The 25,300-nt window shown below is 40.8% G+C and overlaps 1 protein-coding gene across 2 annotated transcripts in view; it reads right to left on the bottom strand.

Annotated features, from left to right (window-relative positions):
* SLC4A4 (solute carrier family 4 member 4) overlaps positions 1-25,300 on the bottom strand; it is a 195,976-nt gene that overhangs the window by 39,198 nt on the left and 131,478 nt on the right. For both annotated transcript variants that reach the window (XM_090139096.1, XM_090139095.1), the window contains exons 9-14: positions 19,483-19,640; positions 10,878-10,965; positions 10,008-10,162; positions 9,445-9,558; positions 7,783-7,957; positions 2,424-2,557 (exon numbers count right to left, since the gene is read on the bottom strand). In XM_090139096.1, coding sequence (XP_089995222.1) covers positions 2,424-2,557; positions 7,783-7,957; positions 9,445-9,558; positions 10,008-10,162; positions 10,878-10,965; positions 19,483-19,640 — 824 coding nt within the window. The remainder of the gene's footprint in view (positions 1-2,423; positions 2,558-7,782; positions 7,958-9,444; positions 9,559-10,007; positions 10,163-10,877; positions 10,966-19,482; positions 19,641-25,300) is intronic.

The raw sequence follows: 25,300 nt of genomic DNA, 5'->3' as shown, positions 1-25,300 counted from the left end.
CAAGGTCCCAGTTAAAGGCTTGCTACTGGGCAGTGCCATGCATTCCTGTGAGCCTCCTGGGCCAGGGTATTGTAGGCTCAGGCACTGTCACGCATCTGCCTTCAAAATGAGTCTCTGCAATGCTTTCTCCTCCTTAGCACTCTGTAAAATGGGAGCAGCAGTCCCAGGCAACCCACCAGCTCAATATGGTAATAGCTGTGGGTGCATGAGTCCTCATGATTCTTTAATTAGTAGCAAATTTGAAATAAATTTACATGTAAGTGTTTTATTATATACTCTCAATGAAATTCTTCAGAGCAGAGTTGTAATGTTTGATTTGCTACACCAAATGAGGGGGGAGTGAAAAGGAAAAGGATCAGCACAGCAAAAGAGGCTGATACAGAACTGCACTGTGCTGCTAACGAAGACCCAATCATGACGTATTTTGAATTTCTTTCAGGAGTGCTAGCTGTCATTCAGTAAAGGCTTTCTTAGGCATCTGCACAGACACAGATGCATTCACTTTAAATGAATCAGTAGATGGCAAGGCTTTCTAATTTTGCTCCCAGCAGGGAAGAGGGTGCTGTGAATATGAACAGCCACAAACGCATTATTGAAAATCACAGCACTTGATTCCAATTTCCTTGTGAGAAAGGCTCCCTCAAAAAATCTTGTCCTTCTGCCCAAGCAGGTTGTTAGGACAATTGCTTTTATAATCAAAATCTCCTCCTCTAATTAAAAATAACCCCCTTCTTCCCAAAACCATAGGAAATGTTTTCCCATCTTGTTTTTTTTTTTTTCTTTTTTTTTTCTAACTTTGATGTGAAGCATCCAGGCTTAGACCTGCAAGGTAGATTCAAACAGCTCCTAATTTTATTCATTCTCTTCCTGATTTTATTCTTTCATAGCCATCAAAGAAAGAAAAGAAAGGTGCTCTCTCTTCCTGACCCACTACAGATCTCACCAGTGGGTAGTTTCCAGTTTCCCTCTCCAGGCTTGTCTGATTTTCCTCCCATTTTCTCATTCCTGTTCACCTATGTACCAGCAAGGAGAACAGAGGGTCTGCACAGTCCATCTCTCCTCTGCTGCTGACTGGAAGGATCATGGAGCAGTGCCTTGGAGAGCAGCAACCCTAGGGAAGGCAGGAAGAGACTGCATACCACTTTAAGGTCCAGCAAGTCTCTCCATGGCACCTGCAACTCCAAGATGAACCTCTGCCTGTGTTGGCATGAATAAGGCTCTGTTGAACAGGGACTGAAGAGCAGCACAAGGCCAACCTGGCTTAAAATCCTACAATAGATTATAAAATAGTGCTAACTTGGACAATATGGAATGAGAATCAGACCTGATCTCATCCTGAGTTGCAGGACCTTTGCAGACAAGGACCACACTGATACAGGTATTATCAATTAAATTTGCTGAGCAAACGTTACCAAAGCATTCCTGTGTATGTTGGGTGACATATAAATACACTGTCTGCCTAGCAGAGGTTCTGTGCCTCAGAAGACTCCTCCTACATCTACAGTACTCACAGGAAAGACAGAGTCATATTTCATCCACTCAATTATTTCTGAGTAAGTACGTACACAGATTAAATGTAATGAAGGAGATACAATTAAAGAGACAAACATATACCATGTCTCCTGCCTTATTACAACCTGCAGCCATGTTTACCTTAATAATTCAATTAGAGCTTTTCTAAAAATAACTGCAAATGGTAGAAAAGCTGTTCCATGTCACAGGCAAGTGCTCTTGAAATAAAGCACAGCAACACCTTAAAACCAAAAGTTCTCAATTTTTTGTCCTGCTATAGAAGTCTTGACAATGCTGTGAACTCTCCTTATCTCCTTGATATAAGGAACGAAGACAAGAGATCTGGCAAGTTTTCCGTACAACTTAAAGTTGTCAATTTCCTAAACGTTATCCAAAACATCAGCAGTCCTGCATGTAAAATTATCAGTGAATATGCTGATTCCTTTGGGCACTCATTATATTTTGCCAGCTTTACAGATACTTCAAATGAATATTGACTTAGAACAAATTTTTGGTAATCTTGAGACCTGTTGCATTTTGTTATGTGATTTTGTTTCTTTCTTTGCTCCTTTCGGAAACACAGCAATCAAGGAAAACACGCACAGCAGTCAGCAGGGAAGAGTATGCTGAAAGCATTGCAGGCTTGGCACAGGCTTGGGCACAGGCTTGGCAAAGCATTTCCAAAAGGCTCAGCAGAGACAGACCACTGTACACCAGGCAGTGCTCTGGGCATACATGCCTGGGAAAATCCCTATGTGATTGCACTGCAGTCTCAACAAGGAACAAATGGATGTTTCATTTCATACACTAAATCCCCTCCTTCCCCCCCACAAGCCATCTCATTCCCTAGCTAGCATTTTACTCATGCAATACATTCCTCCCCTCCTCCCCCTCTCCACCCTTTCACTTACTTGCTGAAATTAAAGAGAAGTCGTTCAAAGACAAGGACAGGTCCCGTGCTGCTTAAAATAGTGAGTGGCTGGCCAGCAAAAAGGCAAAATATCGCTCCGGTGACTGCTGTGCCCAGAAAACTCTCCAACACCCCCTGCAGTAGAGACAGAAGAGATGTTAGTTCTGCTAATAACCCTTTCTGGTAGCACTGTTACAGGAAAATCAGTCACTACAGTGGTGACTAGTAGGGTGCTGTATGTTGACACATCCAAGGTAAAGGGAAGAATATCCTCTGCCTTCTCCTGCAGCCACAAAGAAAGATTTATTCACCTTGCGCAGTTTACAGTTATTTGGGATAACCTGCAAACCCTATAGTTATTTCTGAGGCAAAGTTTAGTAACACTGTATTGTATTTTATCATCGACAAAGTGAGGAAAGTATGTTCAAAGACCACCTGAGGGATATGATCTCTTAGATCATCTGCATCACACATCTGCAGAGCTCCCCAAACTGACAGGACAGAGCATGGCTACACAATAGTCCTGACGTCCTCTAGAACATCACAGATTTTATTTTTTTTTGCTCCTGCCCCTAACAGAGCAGATTCTCCTAGATAAACAAGATGCCACTCTTTCATGTAACTCCTAGTAAGTGAGATACGAACCAAACAAGGCTACTTCATCCAGCAGTCCTTTACTGAAACCCAAGTTCATCAGATGTCACCAGCAAGTTGTAAATTCCATATGTAATGGACTCTACAACTTTGGCATGTGTGGCAAAACAGCTTCACTGGGGAATGATAAATGAATGTGCTTGATGTGTTATTGGATTTTCATCAAAACCATAGCTGGGCAATGCCTATTTTTAAAACGCAAGCTGTTGATGCAATATAAATAGCATTTTTTTCTTGCCCATAATATGATTATTGACAGAGCATCCGTCATTAGATAAAAATGGCAGAAATAGGTGGACCTTACCTCATTTGCTCTTATCTAGACTAATCTGTTTTTACATGGACCTGGACTCTCTATTTAAGCTGTGTTTGTCACCCTTACCTGAACTGACAACCCTTGCTCAATGATGAGGTGAAGATTTAAACGCAGACTTATGTGCCTTGTTGTGGCTGTGTCTGAATCAGCAGCCTGAGCACTGCACATGCTGAGCAGTCACAATTAAAGGCACACTTAAAGAAAGAAGATCCTTCTTCCACCCATGACAAGCTTCAGGGTTGGGGTGCCATTTTTCTGACTTATCGGTAGTAACAAAGAATTTAAGTTTTGTGCCTCCATTTCTTGGAAGGACCCAAGTTTCTGTTGACACTGTATTATGCTGTCACAAGTCAAACCAGTACGTCACCAAGTACAAGCAGAAAAAAAAATTATCTACTGAATTACTTGCAAACTTTCAAAGGAGCAATGAGGAACTATTTTTCTAGACACAAACATGATCTCAAAATACCAGTGTCAAGCTGGTGAACTAAAGCAGCAATAGGACAGCTGTGCCAAGAAGCAAAAGGCAAGGAAGATTTGAAAGTTGTCTAGTCCCTGCCACATGTTAGTCACTTGTCAATCTAGAAACACTACTAATGTGAAAGGAGTGGAAACAACCAACCTTGCCTCTGCATAAGGTGCCATCCTTTGTGTTTTCCATTTTTAAATGCTATTGGGAATGCCCATCACTAACAGTCACTAATTGATCCATGCAAGGGAATACTCACTGAGAAGCCCTACTCAATGCGAAGCCCTGCAGTTTTCATACAAAGATTATAGTTTGTCTTACAGGGGATGGAGACAGGAGCCTATAAGCCTTCGCTCACTGCTTTTGAGGGACTTGTGAGGATGAAACAATTGCTCTCAGCAAAAGGAATGGCATCTGCACAGCTGATCCCTCTTCGCTCCTCCTGCACTACTCACAGAGAAGGCCCGTGTGGCCGGTGTGCGGGCTGCAGAGCATCTGGAATCTCTTTTCCCCTGCATTCTTCCATGTGTTTGCAGCTAAGAATAGTGTCTTTTCTCAGAAACAGAAAACTATGAAGTGAGCTTTTAGAGAAATGCTGGCCATGTCAGGCACTCCAGGACAGACGGTATACCCTGGGCAGTTCAGAGTGCCTGATCCAGGGCTAGTTATGTAGCTGTTTACAAAAAGCAAGAAGCACAAATGCTGTAGTTCCTAGAACACTGCTTTATATGAGGATAATACATCTGTGAGTAAAAACCTTTGGAGGCTGCTCCTCAGTCATAGGAGCTGATGTAAACTAGAAGTTAATGAGGCTCTGCCAATACAAAAACATCCTGGGAAGATGACCTGTGACAAAGAGCCCTTTCACTCTCTCTTCACAACACTGGAGCTTGTAGTGAGGGTCAGGTCTTGTGCTTGCATTAGTTACCTTCCTCTATGTTTTTGAGAATGAAGATCCCATGCAGCTCATACTGTTAGATGTCTTGTAGAAAACCACACTTCTGAACTCTTTTCCACTACAGAAGTACAGAGTGGTTTGGACAACACTTGACCTGAACCTGGATTCTCATCCTTCTGAGCAGTTCCCTGCAGGAGTAACTTGAACTGCTTGTCTTGGGAAGCTTCACACAGATTGATGGGACAGGAGCACTTGAGCACAAGCATCACACCATTTTCTCTTCTGTTGAAAAGCAGCAGTCAAAACCTCTTCCAGGCTCCCACAGCAGTCTTTTATACCTAACGTCTTTTCAAAGAATGACAGTGAATGAAGGTTTGTTGAATGGAGATGATGACAGAAAAGCTAGTTTGTGCCCAGGCTTGCTGAGCCTCTGATCCACCAGTGAACTGTTCAGAGAAACTAAAAGTGCTTCCATTTCAAATTATTAAATAAATAAAAACCAGCAAATTCAATTGGTTGTTACATGCACTTGTAAGCTGTACCACCTCCACCTGCTTTATTTGCCCAAAGCCAGTAGCAACCTCAGCAGATAATTTCTTTCTCTGGTGAATCTCCTTGCTGTTCATATAGACACAACACCCCAAGAGGAACAATGATTCTTAGGATTGCTGTGAGTCTGTGGGAGTTCTCAACATTTCTGCACCTATGAGGACTGGGTTCAGGAGAGAAATTTTAGAAAGACTGAACTAAAATCGGGCCCCAGAAACATATGAACAGGCCAATTTTAGCTCTGCAAATTGCTGTGTCGGAGAGAAATATCTGAGAGGCTGTTTCCCTCCTGAGAACAAACACCTGGGAATCAACGGGCAAAGCATTCAGCAGAACTTGAGTGCTTGCTTTCTGCTTCTCCTTGTATCTTTGTCATAAATGGCTGCACTGCATTAATATTTGCTCCAGAACTTCCCTGCTACCAAAGTGATACTTTTAACAGAGTATCAATGGTTTCCCTCCTCAACATGGAGAATAAAACAGTGGGCTCAAAACAGGCAGTTCCTGCAGCTTTTGTCTTTTTCTGAAGAGTGGGAAAATGTACGCTGAGTTCTATCAACTTCAAAGTAAGCCCAAGGAAAGTGAGGCAGTTGCACTATCAAGCAAATCAAATCTGGCAGCACCACCAAGAGGACCCTCTTATTAGGAGGAAGTTTTTCACACAGAGGGTGGTGACACACTGGAACAGGTTGTCCAAGGAGGTTGTGGATGCCCCATCCCTGGAGGCATTCAAGACCAGGTTGGATATGGCTCTGGGCAGACTGGTCCAGTGGTTGGCGACCCTACATATTAGCAGGGTTGAAACCAGATGATCATTGTGGTTTCTTTCAACCTAGGCCATTCTATGATTCTATGACACCTATGGAGGACATCTTTGGTTTTTACTTTGCTGCTGGAAAAACAGGTGCCAAAGGTAGTAATTTCCTACTGCTGCAAAACAAAAAGGAGTACATTTTTCTCTTCCATTGATCCAGCAGCCAAAACAAAGGACAGCAAAATGTGTGTGTCCTTTTGAGCAATATAGCCAAGTGTAAGCAATAGGATTGTCTCTGCTTAATTCAGCAGTCATTTTACCATTTCTCAGATGAATGACATCTCCAGGTTCTTGAAATACAAGGTGTTTTTGTTTTGTTTGTTTTGTTAAAAAATTACTTGAGGTTTTTCTATGTGAGCATTAGGAAACTATACTGTATGTTTCAGTGCAAAAACAATTTTTGCCAACTTGATAAATGCTAACCGAATACAAAGGTATCAAGAAGGATTTTCCACATAGGAAACATAATTATATGCACTAAATTTGGAATCAGGTAACATTTTTCCTTCCTCCCCCTACTCTAAATACTGTTCCTTGTTTTAGTTCAGAGCAGGCAGGCTTTTCTTTGCTGCTTAGTGATAGAAGAGTGATAATCCCTGGTGAATCCTGGAGGCTTTTTCATTCTCTGCTTCCATTTGCTGTTATTACTTTTTAAGATTGGGCATTGTGCATCTGTTTGTACAACTGCTGCAGATTTGAGTTTTGGAAGTGGAAAACCATATTTATCCAAGGGGAGGGATATCTAGCACTCCATCAGCCTTTGAATCTTCGTCTAGCCTATAATTTATGATAGGGAACTCAGTAGCTCTGGAAATGTGTCCCCCTTTTCTATGTTTGTTTAAATTAAATTTACATAGTCGAATAATTCAGTCACTGTCAATATGAGCTTAACTATTATTAGGACATTCAACTTGACTGCTCTGAATCTATTTAAATAAAAGTTCTTACATTTACTTCCTTGTTAAAAGAACAAAAAAAATCCTAATATGCATAATTCTGCCCCAATCAAACACAGTCTAGAACAGTGCTCTAACAGAGTTCCTTTCTTTTACGCTTCATATATAGTTATGCCATGCCTTGAAGCCCCTACTTTTGTCTACTGCTGATCCAGTCAGTCTCTGGAAATAAAATACGCTTCCCAGAATCTAATCTTCCATTGTCATGGAATTCACCTTTCTAAAGAATTTTCACTTTCCTCCTCTACCACACCACCTGTTTCATTACTTTCCTATCAATCTTAGTGTTTTCTTTTTAGCAGAGAGGCAGAAGTCCAGAGATTGTTAAGAGTTGTACGAGTCATGCAGAGAATACAGTGCTATGCTCTGATGACATGGAAAGTTTGAATCAGACTTCGTAAACTTAATTTGACTGAAACGGTACAACCAAGACAAAACACAGAGAGTAATCCGAGGAACTTCTCTATATAGGAGCAAGGATTCTTACTAAGTTTTTCTCTGTTGCCTGGCCATCTTTCAAATTCCATTTAAGGTAATGGTACAATTTTTCAACGGACAGCCGTCCAACAGCAGAGAAAGAAAGCCAGTTTTCAGTAGAAGCACACCATTCCTCTATTAATGTGTTCAGAATTCAGTTCTGAGTGTAGACAGCAAAAGGCAAGTCAGCTCTGATTTATTCATTGCGTCTGAAAGCTATTGCTAACCTGCATGTTTTCCGTAGCATCACCAAGCAGTCCTCCAAAAGTGATAGCATTGGTCACTGTGGCCAGGTAGATGAAAAGAATGGCTGAAAGGGCTTGAATATTTAAAGCATCATAGAAGTCACTGGCGAAGAACGGTGCTTTCCTCTTTATGTCTTTGATTAAGCCACCACAGAATCTGAAAAGACAAGCAAGAGGAGACTTGCATAAAATGTTTTACAGTGAAAGTCACTATGATAAGTAATTGGAAACACCACCAGAAATGAAGGATGATCTGAAAGGAATGAGGTCATCACATTACTTAACAGTCTTATCACAGCTGCGATGGTCCAGGGATATCACTGACAGCGTAAGAAAGATAATATCTTTCATGATGTGATGCTGCTGGAAAGTGATCGATTTCAGAATCACAAGCCCTACGTCTGCTAAAACAGACCACAAAAGCTTGCAGTTCAGGAAGCTCGTATGGTTTTTCTTTCCAACCCCCAATTGTATTGGTTGAGCTAATAAAATCTATTAATTCCAGTCTAAATCCTTGCCTAAATTTCTCCACGTGGCAGACACAATGGTTGGGTGAGCCAACAATCTACTAAATGGAAAAAATGTTTCAAACTATTAACCACAAAAAGAACTGGAAATAAAAATGGAAGCAAGTGAAATCATCTTGGAGAGCTCCACCTGCAGACATATTCTTTTTGTACAGTCCAAACAAAACAATGTTTAACTCACAGGAACTCAACACAGCTCTGATTCTATCAACATGAAAAAAATTTTGTTTTGCCTCTTGTTCTCTTGCATGCTGCTCTCCACCAACAGCAACTTATATCTATTTAATACATAATAATTCAGCTGCCACCTGAGCTAAATAACTGGAAAGCCTCTCATCAGTATCTCTGCAAGACTGTTCAGACACTGTACACAGAGCCATGGGGCAGGTAGGCACACATTACATTCAGATGCTGAACAACAATTTATTAACTGCCCTGTACACATCAATGTGTAACTTCAGACTTTCAGATTTTTCCCTCACAATTTAAATATTCTTCTAAAAGCTAAAAAATATAGGAGGGAGGTTACAACAGCAACACAAAAACCTGTATATTGATCCTGCAATACTAAGCACATTGTTTGACAGCCTCCTGAACTGCATCCCCACTCTAGTGGACTTTTATGTAGCATACAGAGTAATAAAAGAGAGAGATCGCCCTCAGGCTCTGTTACCTTCCGTATTTATATCCTATAAAAGCCTTCATCTGTTCAATTGCACTGTAACAGGAATGTCTTGAAAATAGGGCTTCTCTGCTTATGGCTGAAGCGCTTCCAGCAATCTGAATGGAAAATGGAGCTGTACCTGTCATGTTTACACTCCTTACAATTTGTCTAAGTTCACAAGCATGCAGTGTGCCAGCAGGTACCTTTCACTTTTGAGTGCCTTGTTTAAGACACTTCATAATTCGTCACTACTAGTTGTTCAGAACCTTTCAGATAGTCTCAGGATGGGTGCTCAAAACCACAGCGTACGATTTGGGGTTACAGCTCAACCTGCATAGATTGAAACGGTATTCCAAGGTGGAAAGTTGAAAGGATGAGAATTTTCTGAAAGGAAAACACAATCATGTTGGATGGATCACACCAGCTACTGCACACCAGCAGTGCATTACTGACCTGCCAGTTCGCTGCAGCTCTTCGCAGTCCCCGTGGCCCCCACCTCCATGTCCTCCATCATGAGGCGTGTCTCCATTCATCTGCAGATTTTCTCCACCAGAGTACATGTTTTTCCTAGGCAAGAACACAAGCCAAACTGAGGCTCACTGCATTACCTAATGGCTCCACAAAATAGAAACCACATAATGTCCCACTACAGAGGTATTAGCCTTTCCTGAAGCCATGCTATATAAAGGAGGCTAGAAAGCTGATTTACTGGAGCCAGTGTGAAACACAGCGTGTTAGAAAGTGCAAGCAGAACACCAGAAGTGTCTGGATACCCATTATATATCACCATATCCCTGTACCACTGCTCCAAAGGGTACAGAATTGCAAGAACATCCACTTCCACAATCTACGAAGATAGACGTGAAAATATCTCCAGTGCTTTCTAGAGAAAGAGACGCAGACACAGATCCCCCTGGAGTTACTTGATAAACTTGGTGCACCCAAGCAGCAGCAATTCCTCTCACTTTTTCAGAACTGACACACAGAGGTAACCCTGCCCTGTGACCTGCTCTTACCTTTTATCTGAAGATGGAAGAGATTTGGGGGGCTCTATCCTAATAGCTGGATCCCATTCCCCAGGGGGGAGCACAATGACTTCATCTAGAAACTCATCAATGCCAGCGATCAGGTCCTGCCTGTCTTTGGCTTTATAGGCAATGTCGTGGAACACCTGCAAGGAAAGGAGAGACTCCATACAGCAAAACTTTGTATTTTGTATAGCTGAAAGAAAGATAAAGCCCTTTCCTTTGGTTATTTAACGACAAAGATGCTTTCTTGCAGGCATTTCTGATTTTTTGCAAACTGTGTTTTTATTTTTCAAAAATACTACCAATGCAATTGTCCACTTCTTTCATTTAAAAAAAAATCCAAGAGTTCAATTATACTTTGAAAAGATACTTTAACAAAGCAACAAAGAGCATATCTTCTCATCAGCTTGACTCTATTAAAAAAGGGTTGTTTTCAATTCTGTGAAATAGAAATGAGGATAATATTTACTTAGTAGTAACAAGAAGTACAAGCCATTTTTACTGAAAGGCCTTGTGGTAGTATTAGGAGTGAGATGAGAGAAGAGGGAAAAAGCCAGCAATGATGTGGAATGTTAAATAAATACTTTGGACTCCTTGGAGGGTAGGTGGCACATCCAATCAGACTTCTGCAGTAATTACCTGGAGTGCATCTGTGGGTTTCTGTGATTGTGGAATGAGACACAACATGCACTGCATGAATTCATGGGTTAATTCCAAATCTATTTGAGAAAATGATTGCTAGTGAAGTGAAACCGTATTTCATGGAGAACCTATTTCATGGAGGATATTAATAGAACACAATAGAATAGGCATTCTGTTGGAAGGGACCTTCAAAAATCTAGTCATATAGGCACCTACCTCATCAGACATGAGGGTAGCAATGGCTCGGCCAATCTCATGATATGACTTTGCTTTGCCCTTAGGTCCCAGTAGAATGAAGAGAAATCTGTGAAAACACACCAATTGTTCCCATTTAGGATAGAAAAATCAATCGCTTATTCCTTATACCGTATCTACACTGAAAGTCAACTAAAAAAAAAAAAAAAAACAGAACAACAAAGGTTTTGCCCTTGTTAGAGAGATCTGGAAGCTGCCAGTGGCAGCTCAGCCAGCGATCAGTTCACTGACATGAAAGGTACAATCTCTACTGCTTTCGGTAGCCCCAGAGGTTAACAAGTGAAGAGCACTCTAGACAATTTCTATCTGAACCCATAAGACCATGTTTAGCTACACCACATGACACTTCAATATTTAATTCCACAGCAAACTCCAGGGAAGAATTACACGAAGCACCAGCAGTTGTCATTTATGCCATATAGTAGTTTTCAGAGTTATCACCTCCCTTAGATCAGTAGGAGTTAAGCAACTCCAATAATCAGGCATTGCATGCATAGGAGGCACTGTGGACAGGACTTGTATGGATTTCCAATTTTTACACTGACTAACGATGTAAGTACTTTAGTTAACTTGGAGTACAGGTTGTACCCTACGTCCCAATCATTCTTGCTTTGGCAAGCAAGATACTACCCAGAGTTTTCCCCCCAAAAATATTAAAATTAACCTTGAGAGCACTACAGCAGTCCTACACAGGAGTAGTATCATCCAGCAATGAATGTACAGGAAGAAGGAAGGACCCAGTACCCAGAAATGAACTGTGTGCAAGAGATGCAGATCCAGTGCAGGATGGTTCAGACTGCATACTCTGGTACACCACAGAAAGCCTATCCACTACCTTAAGATTTATTCAATCATATGTTACAGCTCTTTAATCCTTGTATAAGGCATGTGCATTAAATATTTCCCTCTTGCTATTTCAGGGTCACTTAAGTGATGGCATCAGTGATATAACTGCTGAAGAATAGGTAGGAAGGGACAGAAGATCTAAGAACTGCTTACTCTGCCCAGTTCCACCTTGACCTGAGCATCCTCTCTGCACAATGGATGATGGAACAAGCAGGGCAGCACAGTTCCAAATAGACAGGTAAGCATTCGGGCCAGCAAAAAGAACAAAGCTGGGGCAAGATGCTATTAACCGTCAACATCGCTTACCATAAACTACATCTCTCTCCAAACACTTATTTCCCAGAGCTACCAGATAGCAACCTGTCTACTTACTAGTGCTCTGCTGAGGCTGAGATCTCTGTATGGTTCAGCACCTAAAGTACCCACATTTGAAGGATCTATCTAAATAGCGTGTAAGCTATAAATAATTAAAGCTCAACTTATATGCCTTGAATTTCCACTCAGAGCATACAACACATACCAAAGACCTGTAAAACCATCTGGTGGCTTTGCAGTCACATCTGAATTCTTAAGGAGACAACTTGATTTTTGAGGTATAAGCTTATTCCTGATGTAGGTACGATACAAGCTGACCAGAAGTACAAAATACTGGGAATTAATTTCTTACATGATCTCTTCAAACTGCAACAATATCCAAGCAGGCATCTGTTAACTGATACAACACAAAGGGGAAGGCCGTACACCTCGTGTTGGCTGTGGAAACAGGTTTCCTGTAATTTCCCTACTCAGATTTGTTTCAGAAAAAGATTTGGATCATGGCTATGAGATGGAAAACCATCTATCTCTATGCTCACTGTTATGCCAATTGGGATGTTCAGAAAACCTTATTACTTCCACTGGAAATCTCAGGCAGTGGCTACCAATCAGTGGACTTCAATGGAAACCAATCTGATTGTGCCATTTTAAGTGTTCATCCTAAGCTGACTTGTTACTGGTACTGGTTACTGGTAACCTTTAGAAAAAAGTCACATCAACGCATCCTTGCAATGAGCAACAAAAGAACGCACAGTGGAGAAGACCAACTATTCCATTTCACCTAATTTAGCAAAAGCTGGATATCATTGGGGGCAATTTTTCAGAAAGCTCTGTGTTAGCCTTTTTCAAACAGAAACAACTAACAGCTGCCCAAAACACTTCTAAGGCTTCCTGAATTAAGAGCTTTTCCAAATACACCCATACTTTACAATCAGTAATGGAAAATGAATACACACATCATAACATTTGCTAAGGTATTTCATATAAGCCCCTCTGCATTACTTTCAGTTTGAATAGGGTTAGCTTCACCTGCTGGTCATATATTTCCATTAGCTTATACAGCCAGATTGAAGAACCTTTGATAATTAAATTCCTTTAAATGTTCTCTCTAGTTCATCCATTCACCCGTAGCCATCTGTCATTTAGGTGAAGTAATTTGAGTGTTTTTCCTCTCTTTAGTCACACAGCAGTTTTTCTGTGAACCTCCTCTGAGGTACCAATGACTTCATCAGAGAAATAATCCAAGAGATGGCAGTTCTGTCATTCTGAACATACAGATGAAATAACCTATTGCTATTCGGGAACACTATGTTGGTGCTTTCCTGAGAAAATGAAATTGTGTTCTCACATCATCTACCCACCTTTCTAATCCAGGGACCAAGTTCAAACATGACACAGACCCAAAGATACCAAATGTAACTGAGTTTCTACAAGCTTTTGAAGAGCCAATGGCTACAAAGGTAAGGAGAAATGGTAAGAGAAATTCAAGACCAGGTTTCAGTGGTTCCAGCAATGATCAGCTGTTCCCTGGTGTGGCCTCAGCCATTCCACTCACAGCATCATCTAGAAAAACCTGGCACTGAAAGCACAGCTTTTCCACCTGCACTCTGTAGACATTGATAGGGGGCCAAGATAAAGCAGAAGAGACCACTTCATTTGGGGCCACAGAGGCATCCTCTTCATTATGTGTCAGGCTTTATTGACAGTGTATATGTTTTCTCACAAAAATGCTAACAAAGCATGAAACAGCAAAGTTAAGAGACACTTCACAAGAAATACTGTTGCCCTAAAAGCATTGTAGTATCATTTTAATTTTCTAAATCATTGTGAGGTGCTAAGTCAAATGTCTTATCAAGTGTATTATATTCTAACAAGTATCTTCTATTAAAAACCTATAGTCTTACAAAAAGACATCATGTTAGTATGAAAGGATACATAAATATGTATTAATTGGCATTACTAACTGTAATACTTCCTATCAAGTTTTGCATGAGGCTTTCAAGTGATTAACTTAAGGTTCACCCAAAGGTGACTAACCCATACATGCCTAGGTCATGTTCTTTGCTCTCATTTCATAACCATCTTCTGAATTAATTACATCGCTTGGCTCTCTTCCAATGCAGAAACATACCACCTTTAATGTTCCTGCATTTTCAAAAATAAAAAGCCAGGTTGCGAGACTTTCTAAATTCTTCATCTTGTCTGATTCAGCTCAGAATTGCCTACAGCTTGTAGAACAAGATCTTTTAAGCACATGTATACACACAAATACATACAAAAAAACATTCATGTACTTTAGTGGTGTGGACTAGACTGTGTTTACACACATTTACTATCATTTAGTTAAGAATACATCTAGCTAAAAAAGCCCTCACTTCTAATTGTGATACTCCTTTATCTGTTGGGTTGAAAGTCAACACAGAGTTACTGGCTGCTGCACATAACAAATGCAGAAATTTCACATGTTCTTTTCTGATACCTAGTAATTATAAGGATATTTCAGGGCTAGAAAGATTTCACTGTGCATAACTTAGCTCAGTCTCTCTGTAAGAAAACTCAATTCCTTTCACAAGCTCTGAGCAACAGCATACAGAAATGGCAGATGCTCCTCATTCAGGATACCTGTATTGAACTTTGTATGACAGCACACTCACTGCACTCTTTTGCATTCAAGCTGATAGAGTCAGAAACTCAGTAATTTATTATTCTGTCCTACCAAAGCTACTGTTCCTCCTATCACTTTGGACATGTCATCCTTAGCAGATAATGACCATTCACTGCGTTTGACTTACCTTTTAAGCATATGGTCCACGCCACCAAACCCAACAAGAATAAATTTATTCTCACAGATGAGCAATTCCTCTTCCAAGCAGACAAATGTGCACCGGTCACCGTATTGTACACCTCACCTACACACTGGTTAGATCTTAACAAAACACTGCAAACCTGTTAACATGAGACTGTGGGCCATACAACCTGGTACAAGCAATAAGAACCCTCCTGGACCTGGGTGGGAAATGGTTCTGGAGACCACAAGTAGAATCTCAATCCAGTTTGCTGAAGGAGGCAAAAAAGTCTTATGTGCTGCACTTGTCAGCAGTTTGGCTAGAAATCTCCATGAAATCACACGAAGGCAAGAAGAAATCACTTAAGAGGAAAGGAATAAATACTACACAGACGGGCTCTGAAGTCAGCATAGCACTAATATTTTCCATTTGAGACATAGTTAGAAATCTGAGCTGCCCATGACTTCATCAAATTCCAGTATGGGGTAAAAGGGTTGCGGTGAAAACTGGCCAAAGGCCAAGAAAGCTTCACCATGGCCTCTTAGCAAGTTGACCACCAGTGCAGGAGACAAAGTCCCTCAGCAACATACAAAAAAGTAACAAGTAAAACAAGATTCAACTGCTCACCCACGTCCATTTCTCACATCTGGATGAAGAAAGAAATAACTGTAATTCCAGAAGTGCTAAAAGCACCTACACAAAGGAAACTCAGTAAGATCCCATAGAAAATGTTTTTATTAATGTCTTTCTGCCTTTGGAGATGCCTGCAATTCATCCAGCATTCCCAATAGAGATGCATGCTGATGGACTCAAGGGCAGACAGAACAATCTCATGATAGTCTTCTCCACCAAACTCTGAGGCTTAGACCTCTGTGTAATGAAGGGGGCACACCTAAGGAAAGGAGGTCAAAAGTGTCCTTCTTCAGTTTTTATACTCCTTCAGGTTGCAGACATCTTATGTGGTATCCAAGACATGAATGCAGACAAAAGTATTATTTGTTACCAGAGCTCAGATGTCCCAAAGCAAGATCTTCTGTTGGAAAAGCTGCTGAAGGACACAGCCCTGAAGAAGACCATTTCAACACTGCAATTAAGGAACAAGACAGATGTTTCATCCTTGTCTACCAGAAGAAAAGATGCCCTGGTAGTTAAAAGCATAAGCTAGGAGAATAATCTGACTCCTGGTTCTGCCACATGCTTTTTAAGCAACCTTGGGCAAGTTAATTCATTTCATTTTAGGCTTGTAGACACAGGCAATTTCCCAGCACTACATATTAGACTATGCAAGTCTGTGCAGCTTATCTCAAAAAAATCTTTCCTTTGCTCATTCTTTATCTTTTGCCCTCATCATCATTACATTAATGGAACAGACCTGAACACATAATTGTACATCCCTTTTATGAAAATAAAAAGTTACATCTGGTGTACTGTCAGGAGGTGAGGCAGCCACACCAAAGCTATGGGGAAAGTACAGTAACTAAGAGCTCACCAAAATAAAAAGTTCACAGCACTGTGGAATTAAAATTGACAGAAGATCAAAATCCATAAATGATTTTTGATCTGATTGGTAACAAGAAAATACAATAGAGAAAAAGGCAGGAAGTTCTCTACGCTAAATTAAATTCCATGATTTTTATTACTAGGATTGTATAAAATGCCCAGCAGAGAAACCTTTCCTGGATAATTCATCAGGTCTTGGCGGTTACTTTTAAGTAAGAATTTATTTTTAAGGGAAGGAAACAGTTAAAATACTTAGCAAGGAAGTGTGAAGGGAATTATATACAAAAAAATTATTTAACCAGGGAAGAGCCATTTCTACACAGGAGATCTTAATTCAACAAAATATAACTTTGAAGAAAAATCCAAGTTGAGGAATATGTGGAGAAAAAAAAAATACTGGAAATAAGAAATCTAATTTACTGGAAGTTTACACGGTGAATAATACCTACCTTAAGCACACAAAGCAATGCTTTCTTGTTCTGTAGTATTAATATCAGAGCAGAGACTGTAGATACAGTGAGCCTTTTAGCTCCGCAGGGCTAGATGTCTTACTTGTTTGTACATCAGGAGACTGTCTCAGTTTCTTACACATCCAGCTAATTGTTGCAGCTTTATTATCACCTACTGCTGCCCCCTCCCTGCACACCCTGTCAGGCTAGTGCTGTGAAAAGCAAAGCATTAAGATGGCTTCATGCATTCTGAAAGTTGGATGACATGATGTTTCTACTTGAAATGCTGTTGCCCTTCCCAGCTTCTTCCAGTTCCTCAGGAAAGCCTTCCTGATCCTCCTGCCATTGATCCAACAAGCTCTGCAACTCTCATGGCTTTAGGGTAGGGCACTTTGCAGGCTCCAGTACATACATAGCTAAAAAGCATGACATTTCTTAACACAGCACACCAGAAACATGAACTGAATATCAGTGCATTGCATGGCCCATTGTGGCAAGAAGAGATGGCCATGTGTCTCCCTCACACTGCAGACTGGCATGCCTAAAGCTGTGCGCTGAAACCTGGGTGCTGAACTCCTGCCTGCTCCTTAGAGCCCCACATAAAGCAACCTGCATTCTAGAGACAGACAGATGCAGGTCACGCTGCAGTTATTCCCTGTATCTGTGTCACAACACTCCTGTGAAACAACTCAGAGCACTGAAATGTTAACTCACTATTTAGAATCACCGTCCCACTCCACATGGCTAATTTTGATAGCATGGTTTTGATAATTTTAGCAAAATAAAAAGAGAAGCCTTTTAGGGAGAGGAAGGAGGAATACTCAAGGCTCCAGCTACAGCATCTTGCAGACGCTGTGGGTTAAGTACACATCTTCAACAGAAACGTCTACTGTGTAGGATGGCTGAAACTAAGGGTTGAGCAAGGAGACACTCCATCATAACTAGTCTGGGCCCTTATGGGATTTCCTTGATTGAATTTCACAGGATGCAGCCACTGCAAATGCCTCTTCATTACTCACGAAAGCAATCTAATGAGCTTCCCTACTTTGATTAGGGCTAACATTTGGTTTGGAGGACAGCTAATGGATAATACTATTTCCTGGAAAAAAATGTTGGCGTGGAAGGACATCTTGTCTTGATTAATGCTATTGAATAGTGAGGTCGTTCAGCAGTCCTAGACCTAGCTTCCTGGCTCCCACTACCAAAACAAACAATTCCTACTGCTGAAAAGCATTTTGAGAAGTACTTAAAAGGAGCAAGTGGGTTAGACTTAGAAGTTGAAATACGGATGTACACAGAGCTCCACAATACTGAGAAATAAGTAATTACCTTTTATAAAATTAAGCCATTTTCATTTCCCTATGCTCCCAAAAGAACATCCACTGTGAGCAAACAGATGTTGATGTGGTTATTTCACAGAGCTGCTGAAACAGACTCCAAGACAAGGCAGTTAAACAAAGGCCAAAACTACACCAACTCTCTCCTATGTATGAAAACAAGGTTCAGATTCTAACAACCACTTTCATTCCATTACAATGGCTGTGATTCAAGCCAGTATTAGCAAGGCACCAGTGATGTACTTCTGTAGCATTAATATGTCCCTTCTCATTACTCAATATAGCCTCTAGCCCTCTAGACATTATTCAAAATAGAACTTTCGCTCTGTATTAAAAGCCCTTGAAACCATTCACATAAAATATACATTTGCACATTAGTGACATGAAAGGTGCAATGTGAGCTTCGTAATTACAGGTAAAATGCAAAGCAAATCTTTTGTAAGTTGATACCAAAAGTGCAGTGGAGCCCAGGTGTACAGCAGTAACAGGGTCCACACAATGCTTCCAAGTAACAAGAGACCAGCGCAGGGTTGAAATAGACACTGCAAAACACCTGCAGTCTGTGCAGTTCAGCCTGTTGTCCTTCTCCCTGAGATACCCCTTTTAGTTCATTCTTAGTTCATTCTATTACCTTTTAATGTTAATCAGTTTTACAGTTCTTACCTGGTGTGTGCCTATATAATAAGCATATGCATTTAATTAAAACACATAAGAACATGAGATAAGATATATTCATATTTGTGAGACTGCAGGTTAATCTGCAATGTGAGTCACAATAAATAAAATATTTGCATGACATTTTTCTGAGCTATTGTGAAATACAAAGGAACATCTGTTGTGACAATCACAGTGATAATTTTATCCCCTAGTTTATCTGACATTTTTTCTGCTCCCCTCAAGCAGGGCCAGTATTGAATACTTCATCTAATGTGAATTTTTACAAAGAAAAACATGCACTGCAAAAGCAGGCAAAGGGAATTTTAGGTATGCACAATATGTGCATGTGGTAGGAATCATGAGGGGTAGAAAAATATCCAACTGTTATATGTCACATTGATAGAGACCTTCACCATCAAGTTGTTAAGGTGACTGTTTAGTGATTGTGCACACAACTTATATTATAGAACTAAATTTTGAACTCAGAAATGATTAGCAGCCAAAGTAAGTTTTTGTTGCTTTTAAAAACAATAATCCTGAAAAAATATAATACTATATGCAAGTCACGTAATGGAAGCCAATGGAGAAAGTCTTCATTTAGCCTGGAGCTATTATTTTTGAAGGTGCAACTGCAGTTTTCAATTCATTTCCATTGCTAGGGGCAGGATTCTCTTACCGGGTAGGGACGGGGACTTCTGTCAGAGCACCCAACATAACTGCCTGCTGCAGCCGGACGAAGGCAATGAAAGGACTGTCCAGGAAGTCTACCTCCCCAACCAGCACATTGGAGGCCTCAGCATCGCGGGGTAATTTCTTCATGAATTTATTCTTCAACTGCATTAGTAGAAGAGAAAGAAAAATAAAATGAAGGCTTGTTAGGCATGCAGATAGAAATGTGCAATGAAATTTATCGAATGTTCAGCCATGTTTCCATTGGTCATAGGACCCAAACCTATTTATAAGTGTCATCCTCATTTGGCCTACTAGGATACAGGCACTGCTGCTTATAGTAGCCCTCTCCCCACCATTAATATAAAGTAGAAGCCAGGCCAGAGAAGCAGATGGCCATATTTGCATTCATGCCACTCTTTAAAAACTGAATATTTTTGCTATGAAAATCATCACCAGAAGAACAATCCTGCTACAGGTGCTTGTAGCCAAGCCAACACTGATAATATCAGGCTTCCTGAAGGTTGTTTATGGATAGTATTAGTTTGGGCAGAAAAAGGTGTGCAGCACTGAGAAAGATGAGTAGATGTGGGCAGAGTTTCAGGAAGAAGCACTGCATCAACTTGTTGCCTGGTCATCTGGGCAGAGGGCATGCACTTTCCACAAGTGAAAGTGCAGCATCAGGCTCTGCAGCTGCTGCTACAGAAATGACTGGCCTGACAAGAATAAAGCCTGAAGGGTGGACATCATTCCAGCTGGCCATGCCAGGAGCTGGGCACATGCATTTTATTGCATACAAGTTTTTTCAAGTTCCAAGTGAAAGACTTAACTTAGTGCGGGCTTTTAGAAGCAAGTTTCCTATGTCTGTGGCTTCTGCCCTATAGGTTTCCCAAAGCCGCTGCTTCCATTGCTGGTGCAGGCCAGCACACGAGGAGTCACTGGGCAAAAGGAGCAAGTATGCTGGTTTTGAAACAACTCTAACAACCTCAGTCAACGTCTAGGTGAGAAACTGGCTTGTTACTATTTCCCACATCATCACCCGAGCCCACAGCCCTCACCACAGGTTTCTGTGGTCAGAAGGGGTACAGAGGAGAACGTACTGTTGTTAGAGAACCCTGACCAGGAGAAACTCCTTTTTCTATCCTTGTAAGATGAGATGCAGGACAGATGCTACATCCCTCATCTCCAGAAGAGCTGAAAGGAAGCGAAAGCCTTGGGAAGAAACAAAGTGAGAAAGGGCATCCACAGAGAAGAGGGAAATCAGAGCGAGTTTCAGAAAAAAAGAAAAGCATCAGGCCTGGAAGGAGGAGCCAGGTTAGACGTGAGAGAAATGAGAAGGTGTATTATTGCACACACAAAACTCAAATGTATATAGACTCCAAACACTGAAAGGATGATGAAAAACTGGGATTCATCATGCAACTAAAAGACCTCTCATGCTTCCACCATCAACTGAACACTCGCTGTTTCACGATCAAGTTGCTGCAGCTGTTATTTTATCCACAGGAGTTGCCACAGCAACTCCTAACTTGATCTCACTCTTTTCTCTGTCTCATAATATCTTTCTGTCAGAGAGTTTTTAAAAGCCTTGCCCAGAAATAAAAGCAGAGTTAATATCTGGAGTAAAGGCATACCACTGCACGAACTGTTGGAAAATCAGTGTGACCCACTGGTGAAGTACAGAAATCCACTTCAGCAGAGCCACCTACAATTCACAGCAAGCAGCTCTCACAACACAATTTGGCATCACAACTCTTATAAGCCCCAAAATACATGCTGAGTGATGGTTTCAATATTTATAAAGTAGAAAACCTTAAACAAGCAAGAAAAAAATAGGGCATATGGTAATTCACCAACAGAATCCTTGTAATTTTAAATTGATGCTGTCAATTATTCACCACTGGATAACATACCCTGTAGAAGAACGAGCAAATGACAAAATGCTCAGACAATTTTCACTCAGGGATGCACTTAGTAAAATCTGACAAGGAATCCTGGTAGTCACCATCTGAGAACTTCTTTGTACAATTTGACAAGACCTTGCTGAACCAGGAATTGTCTATGGGGTGAAAAAGCAAGTGTCCTCTCTAAATGACCACAATATCTGCCACCTTGGACATACACCTGAACAAAGACTTCCAGGAGAAAACTCCAAGGACCAGCAGCTGGGAAGGATGCTGTTCCTCAGCCTCCCTTCTATAGGAAGCATATTGGAGAGCAGTAGAGATTCACCCCCTCGCCCAGGCCATCAAAGCAAGATGCTTCTAAACAGCCTTCACCAACCTCAATAGAAGCTTTTCCTGATGACTAACATGACTTCTCATTTTCCTGGGAGAGCAAAGTTTGAAAGTACAGAGAGAGTGACTTGCTGATTCTTTGAAACATGGTACTTCCCCTTTTCCCTTTCATTTCTGGGCGAGGATAAAATATGAGAGCAACACTATGCTTTTCTGAGAGCAAGGCCCTGTGTGATGCATGCAGCACAAGAATAAAAGACTTAAGATCTCTACCTGCTTTGTTCAAGGCATAGAAAGGAACAAAACCAGCTAGCAGGCTTACTCTGATTAATGGTTTATTCCCAGAGGCTTAGATTACCCCTTATAAAGGATGGGAAGGAATAAGCAGAATAAAAGATAAAAATCATCACAGGAAAAACATAGATTCTTCAAAAATACAAGCTGGTAATTAGAGAAGATAGTATATGATGAACTCACACATTTCAGTAACTATTTTGCTGCAGAATAAATTGAACTATGAGACTAAAATTACTATCCAATCACCCTATTGATCTGTTTTACTCAGATTATTTCAACTTGTGCTTCCCATGATGCCTTTCTAGCATTATTCTTTTATTTTTCAATAATCTTTGACTGTTCCTTTTTCCTCAGTAACGCAAGCCCAAGTTATCTTCGCCTTTTCTCTTTTCTTTTCTCTTTTCTTTCCTCTTCCCTTCTTTTCCTGCCTAGCCCAGCTTTTGGGAGGGAGTTACTTTTTCTAGTCTTCTTTCACTCTCTTCCTCACACATATTAAAGTAACAGAAAATTCTATTTATCCACAAAATTATCTTTGCCAAATTCTTCATTAACAACAACAGAAGTGTCAGAAACATGACAAAAGGAGCTGGTGAAAGCACCATAAATAGACAACCAGTGCAACTGCACTGCTCATCTTCAAGCTTTGTAGCTTTGTCATACTCAACATCTAGACACTAGCTTAAAAAAAAAAAAGCAGCATCATATTTTTATTTTTTCCAAACAAGACAAGAGATTGTATATCAAAGCAAATAACCCTAAAGCAATACCTCCTGTTTTACTATGCGGGCTCACAACATTAGAGGTGGATGTTGGTGGTATGGCACTAGAGGTTGCATGTTCGCATCAATATTCCTTTATACTTCTGTTGCCATGTAAGAGATGGCAGCAGAGAGGCAGTCTGACAGAATGGCATCTACATGGAAGCATGTATGGAATAAAGGTGTGTCACTGAATTCCTCACTGTGGAAAAAATGGCATCCATTAACATTCATTGACACTTGCTGAACATTGATGGAGATCAACCTGTGGATGTGAGCACAGTGAGGCAGTGGGTGGTGCGTTTCAGCAGTGAGGACATCAACAGTGGGTGCACAGCTTACAGGCTCTTGTTCATCACTGGTAAAAAATACATAGCAGATGGTGCTGATTACATTGAACAGTTGTGTTTTGTAGCTGAGAATTTGCTCTATCAAACAGTCTTATTGTGCTCTTTGTTGTTGCTGTCATTTCCATGGAAATAAACAGGAGGCATTACTTTCAGAGTGACCTGTATATTAACTACAGTATATCACATTAAAAAAGTATTTAATAGAACTTCCCATACAATTTTGCTGCCTGAGTAATAAGAAAAACATATGGGAATACATTTTACATCATATTTAGAGTTTAACTGTTCATTCCTGGCAAGCCCAATGTTAACTGCGACTCCCACCTCTTCCAACATGATTACCCTGGATGACAAAGTCACCATCAACAGTAGGTCAGCTAAAGCATCTTGTCAATGCATAGCAGAAATAAGTTCAGTCTGTTTGATCTGGAGGCACCTACTCTAGTCCCTCCACTAGGATCCATGTGTAACCATAATCGGAGAAAAAAGTGCTCTGACACTACAGATCTTCCCCTCCTTTCTCTATCAAAATAAAGCTGAACATGAAACAGCTGTCATATTGTGTGTGGATATTCCACCAAGCAAACAACTTCAAATAAAATACAATGAAGACATGTTTTCTGACTTGACAAGGGAGACCAAAAATAATTCTGCTCCTTTACAACCTGTGAGAGTATTAAAGCAGGCTTCTATGGTCCTGTCTACTTCCTGAACAAGCAACAGGAAAGCCTCAAGCCTGGGAGCAGTCCCAGAAGAACTAACATGAGGTCAATCCACCAGTAAGGAAAGCAGTTGTATAGCAGTTATAGAAACGCATCAAAGCACCTGCTGTGTTATTTAACAGTGAGGGTCAAAACTGTAGAAAATTCAAAGTTTGGAAGAGGACTTAGAAAGATTCATTCACTTCCAGCAATCCTTCTCAAAGCATCCAAATGTTATATGAGGTCTAATTCTGCAGGATTAGGTCTAAGCACCAGAAGAAATCTACTGACTGGCATTACTCTCATCAGCTAGATGCCAGAGTTGCTCTCGTTTGTGTCTCTTCTCAAAATATAGCTATAACTTTACACTAAAAATAGTTGCTTATAGCCTGAAGGTTATGCTCATCTCTGCACCTACATACTATAATTGTGCCACAACAGGCATGAGCAAGCTCAGTGTGCTGCAACATGCATCCCCTAGTTGACAAAATATTAACTAAGTCCAGCTGAGGAAAAATGTCAGCTGCTTATTTGATAATGGGCAAACACAGCACCAGCAGTATTTTAAACATCAGCCTCTCCTGGCTCTTTTCTGGCATCACCCTGGCACTTGAAACCTGAGCAGAGGCCACAGCCTGGCCTGAGTTTGCCAGGAGAACGGGATTTCTGAATGTGCTCAGCTCCGAGATGGCTTTGTTTGCAACTGTCTGCTTCAGCAACAGCAGAATTAATTTGAAGTTGAAGGCCTCTGAAAATCCTGCTTTTAGCTGATTCCCTCAAAAGCCCCTCACCCAGGGTGATCTCTGGAAATACTGCTTGTCTGACTAGCAGTAAATGGTACAGATGGATGCACTGCCAGGAATACAGATTGGGGGTAACATTGGGCTAGGCAATGAATCCCTAAGAAGCCTTGCGCTGGGCTTTACCAGGTGACACAAGGAAGTAGAAAAATGCAAAAAGTCTCATGAAAAGGCATGATTTACTGATTCAGTAGGAAGAAAACTGCTGGAACAATCTTAACTCCTGCATGCTCCGGTCAGGATTCCCACCAGAGAAAACATTAAAGAATGTGCTACCAGCTTCCCTATGAAAAATTTGGGGATGAAAGATACTGGGAAGGCGTTGATTGTACAGCAAAGTTGAATGTGTGCTTTATTAAGAGACTAGTTGCACTGCTGAATGTTTTCCTAAACAAAGATAAGGTTTACTCAAACCCAGGCACCTTTCTGGACAGAACTGACAAGAAGGATCTCAAGGCCTGTGGCTGCTCAGCTCCCAAGGTATCAGCACCTTCAGCCTCTCTGTCCAGCACATCACAACAGGATGACTAATTTGAGGAGAGATCATCACAGAGGTTTTTGTTCCAAAAGAGTTTTGCAGTACCACTCAACACTTGCTTAAATAATTTATCAGGTAGGTGATGGGAATGGCGCAGTCAGCACTTAATATCCATTTTGAACCATTGCCTGAAGAAGCTTCAGA

The sequence above is a fragment of the Phasianus colchicus genome, chromosome 4 (assembly GCF_987193195.1).
Source record: "Phasianus colchicus chromosome 4, bPhaCol1.hap1.1, whole genome shotgun sequence".
NCBI classification, from domain to species: domain Eukaryota; kingdom Metazoa; phylum Chordata; class Aves; order Galliformes; family Phasianidae; genus Phasianus; species Phasianus colchicus.
The sequence above is the reverse complement of the archived record's forward strand: the minus strand, read 5'-3'. Positions and strand labels throughout refer to the sequence as shown.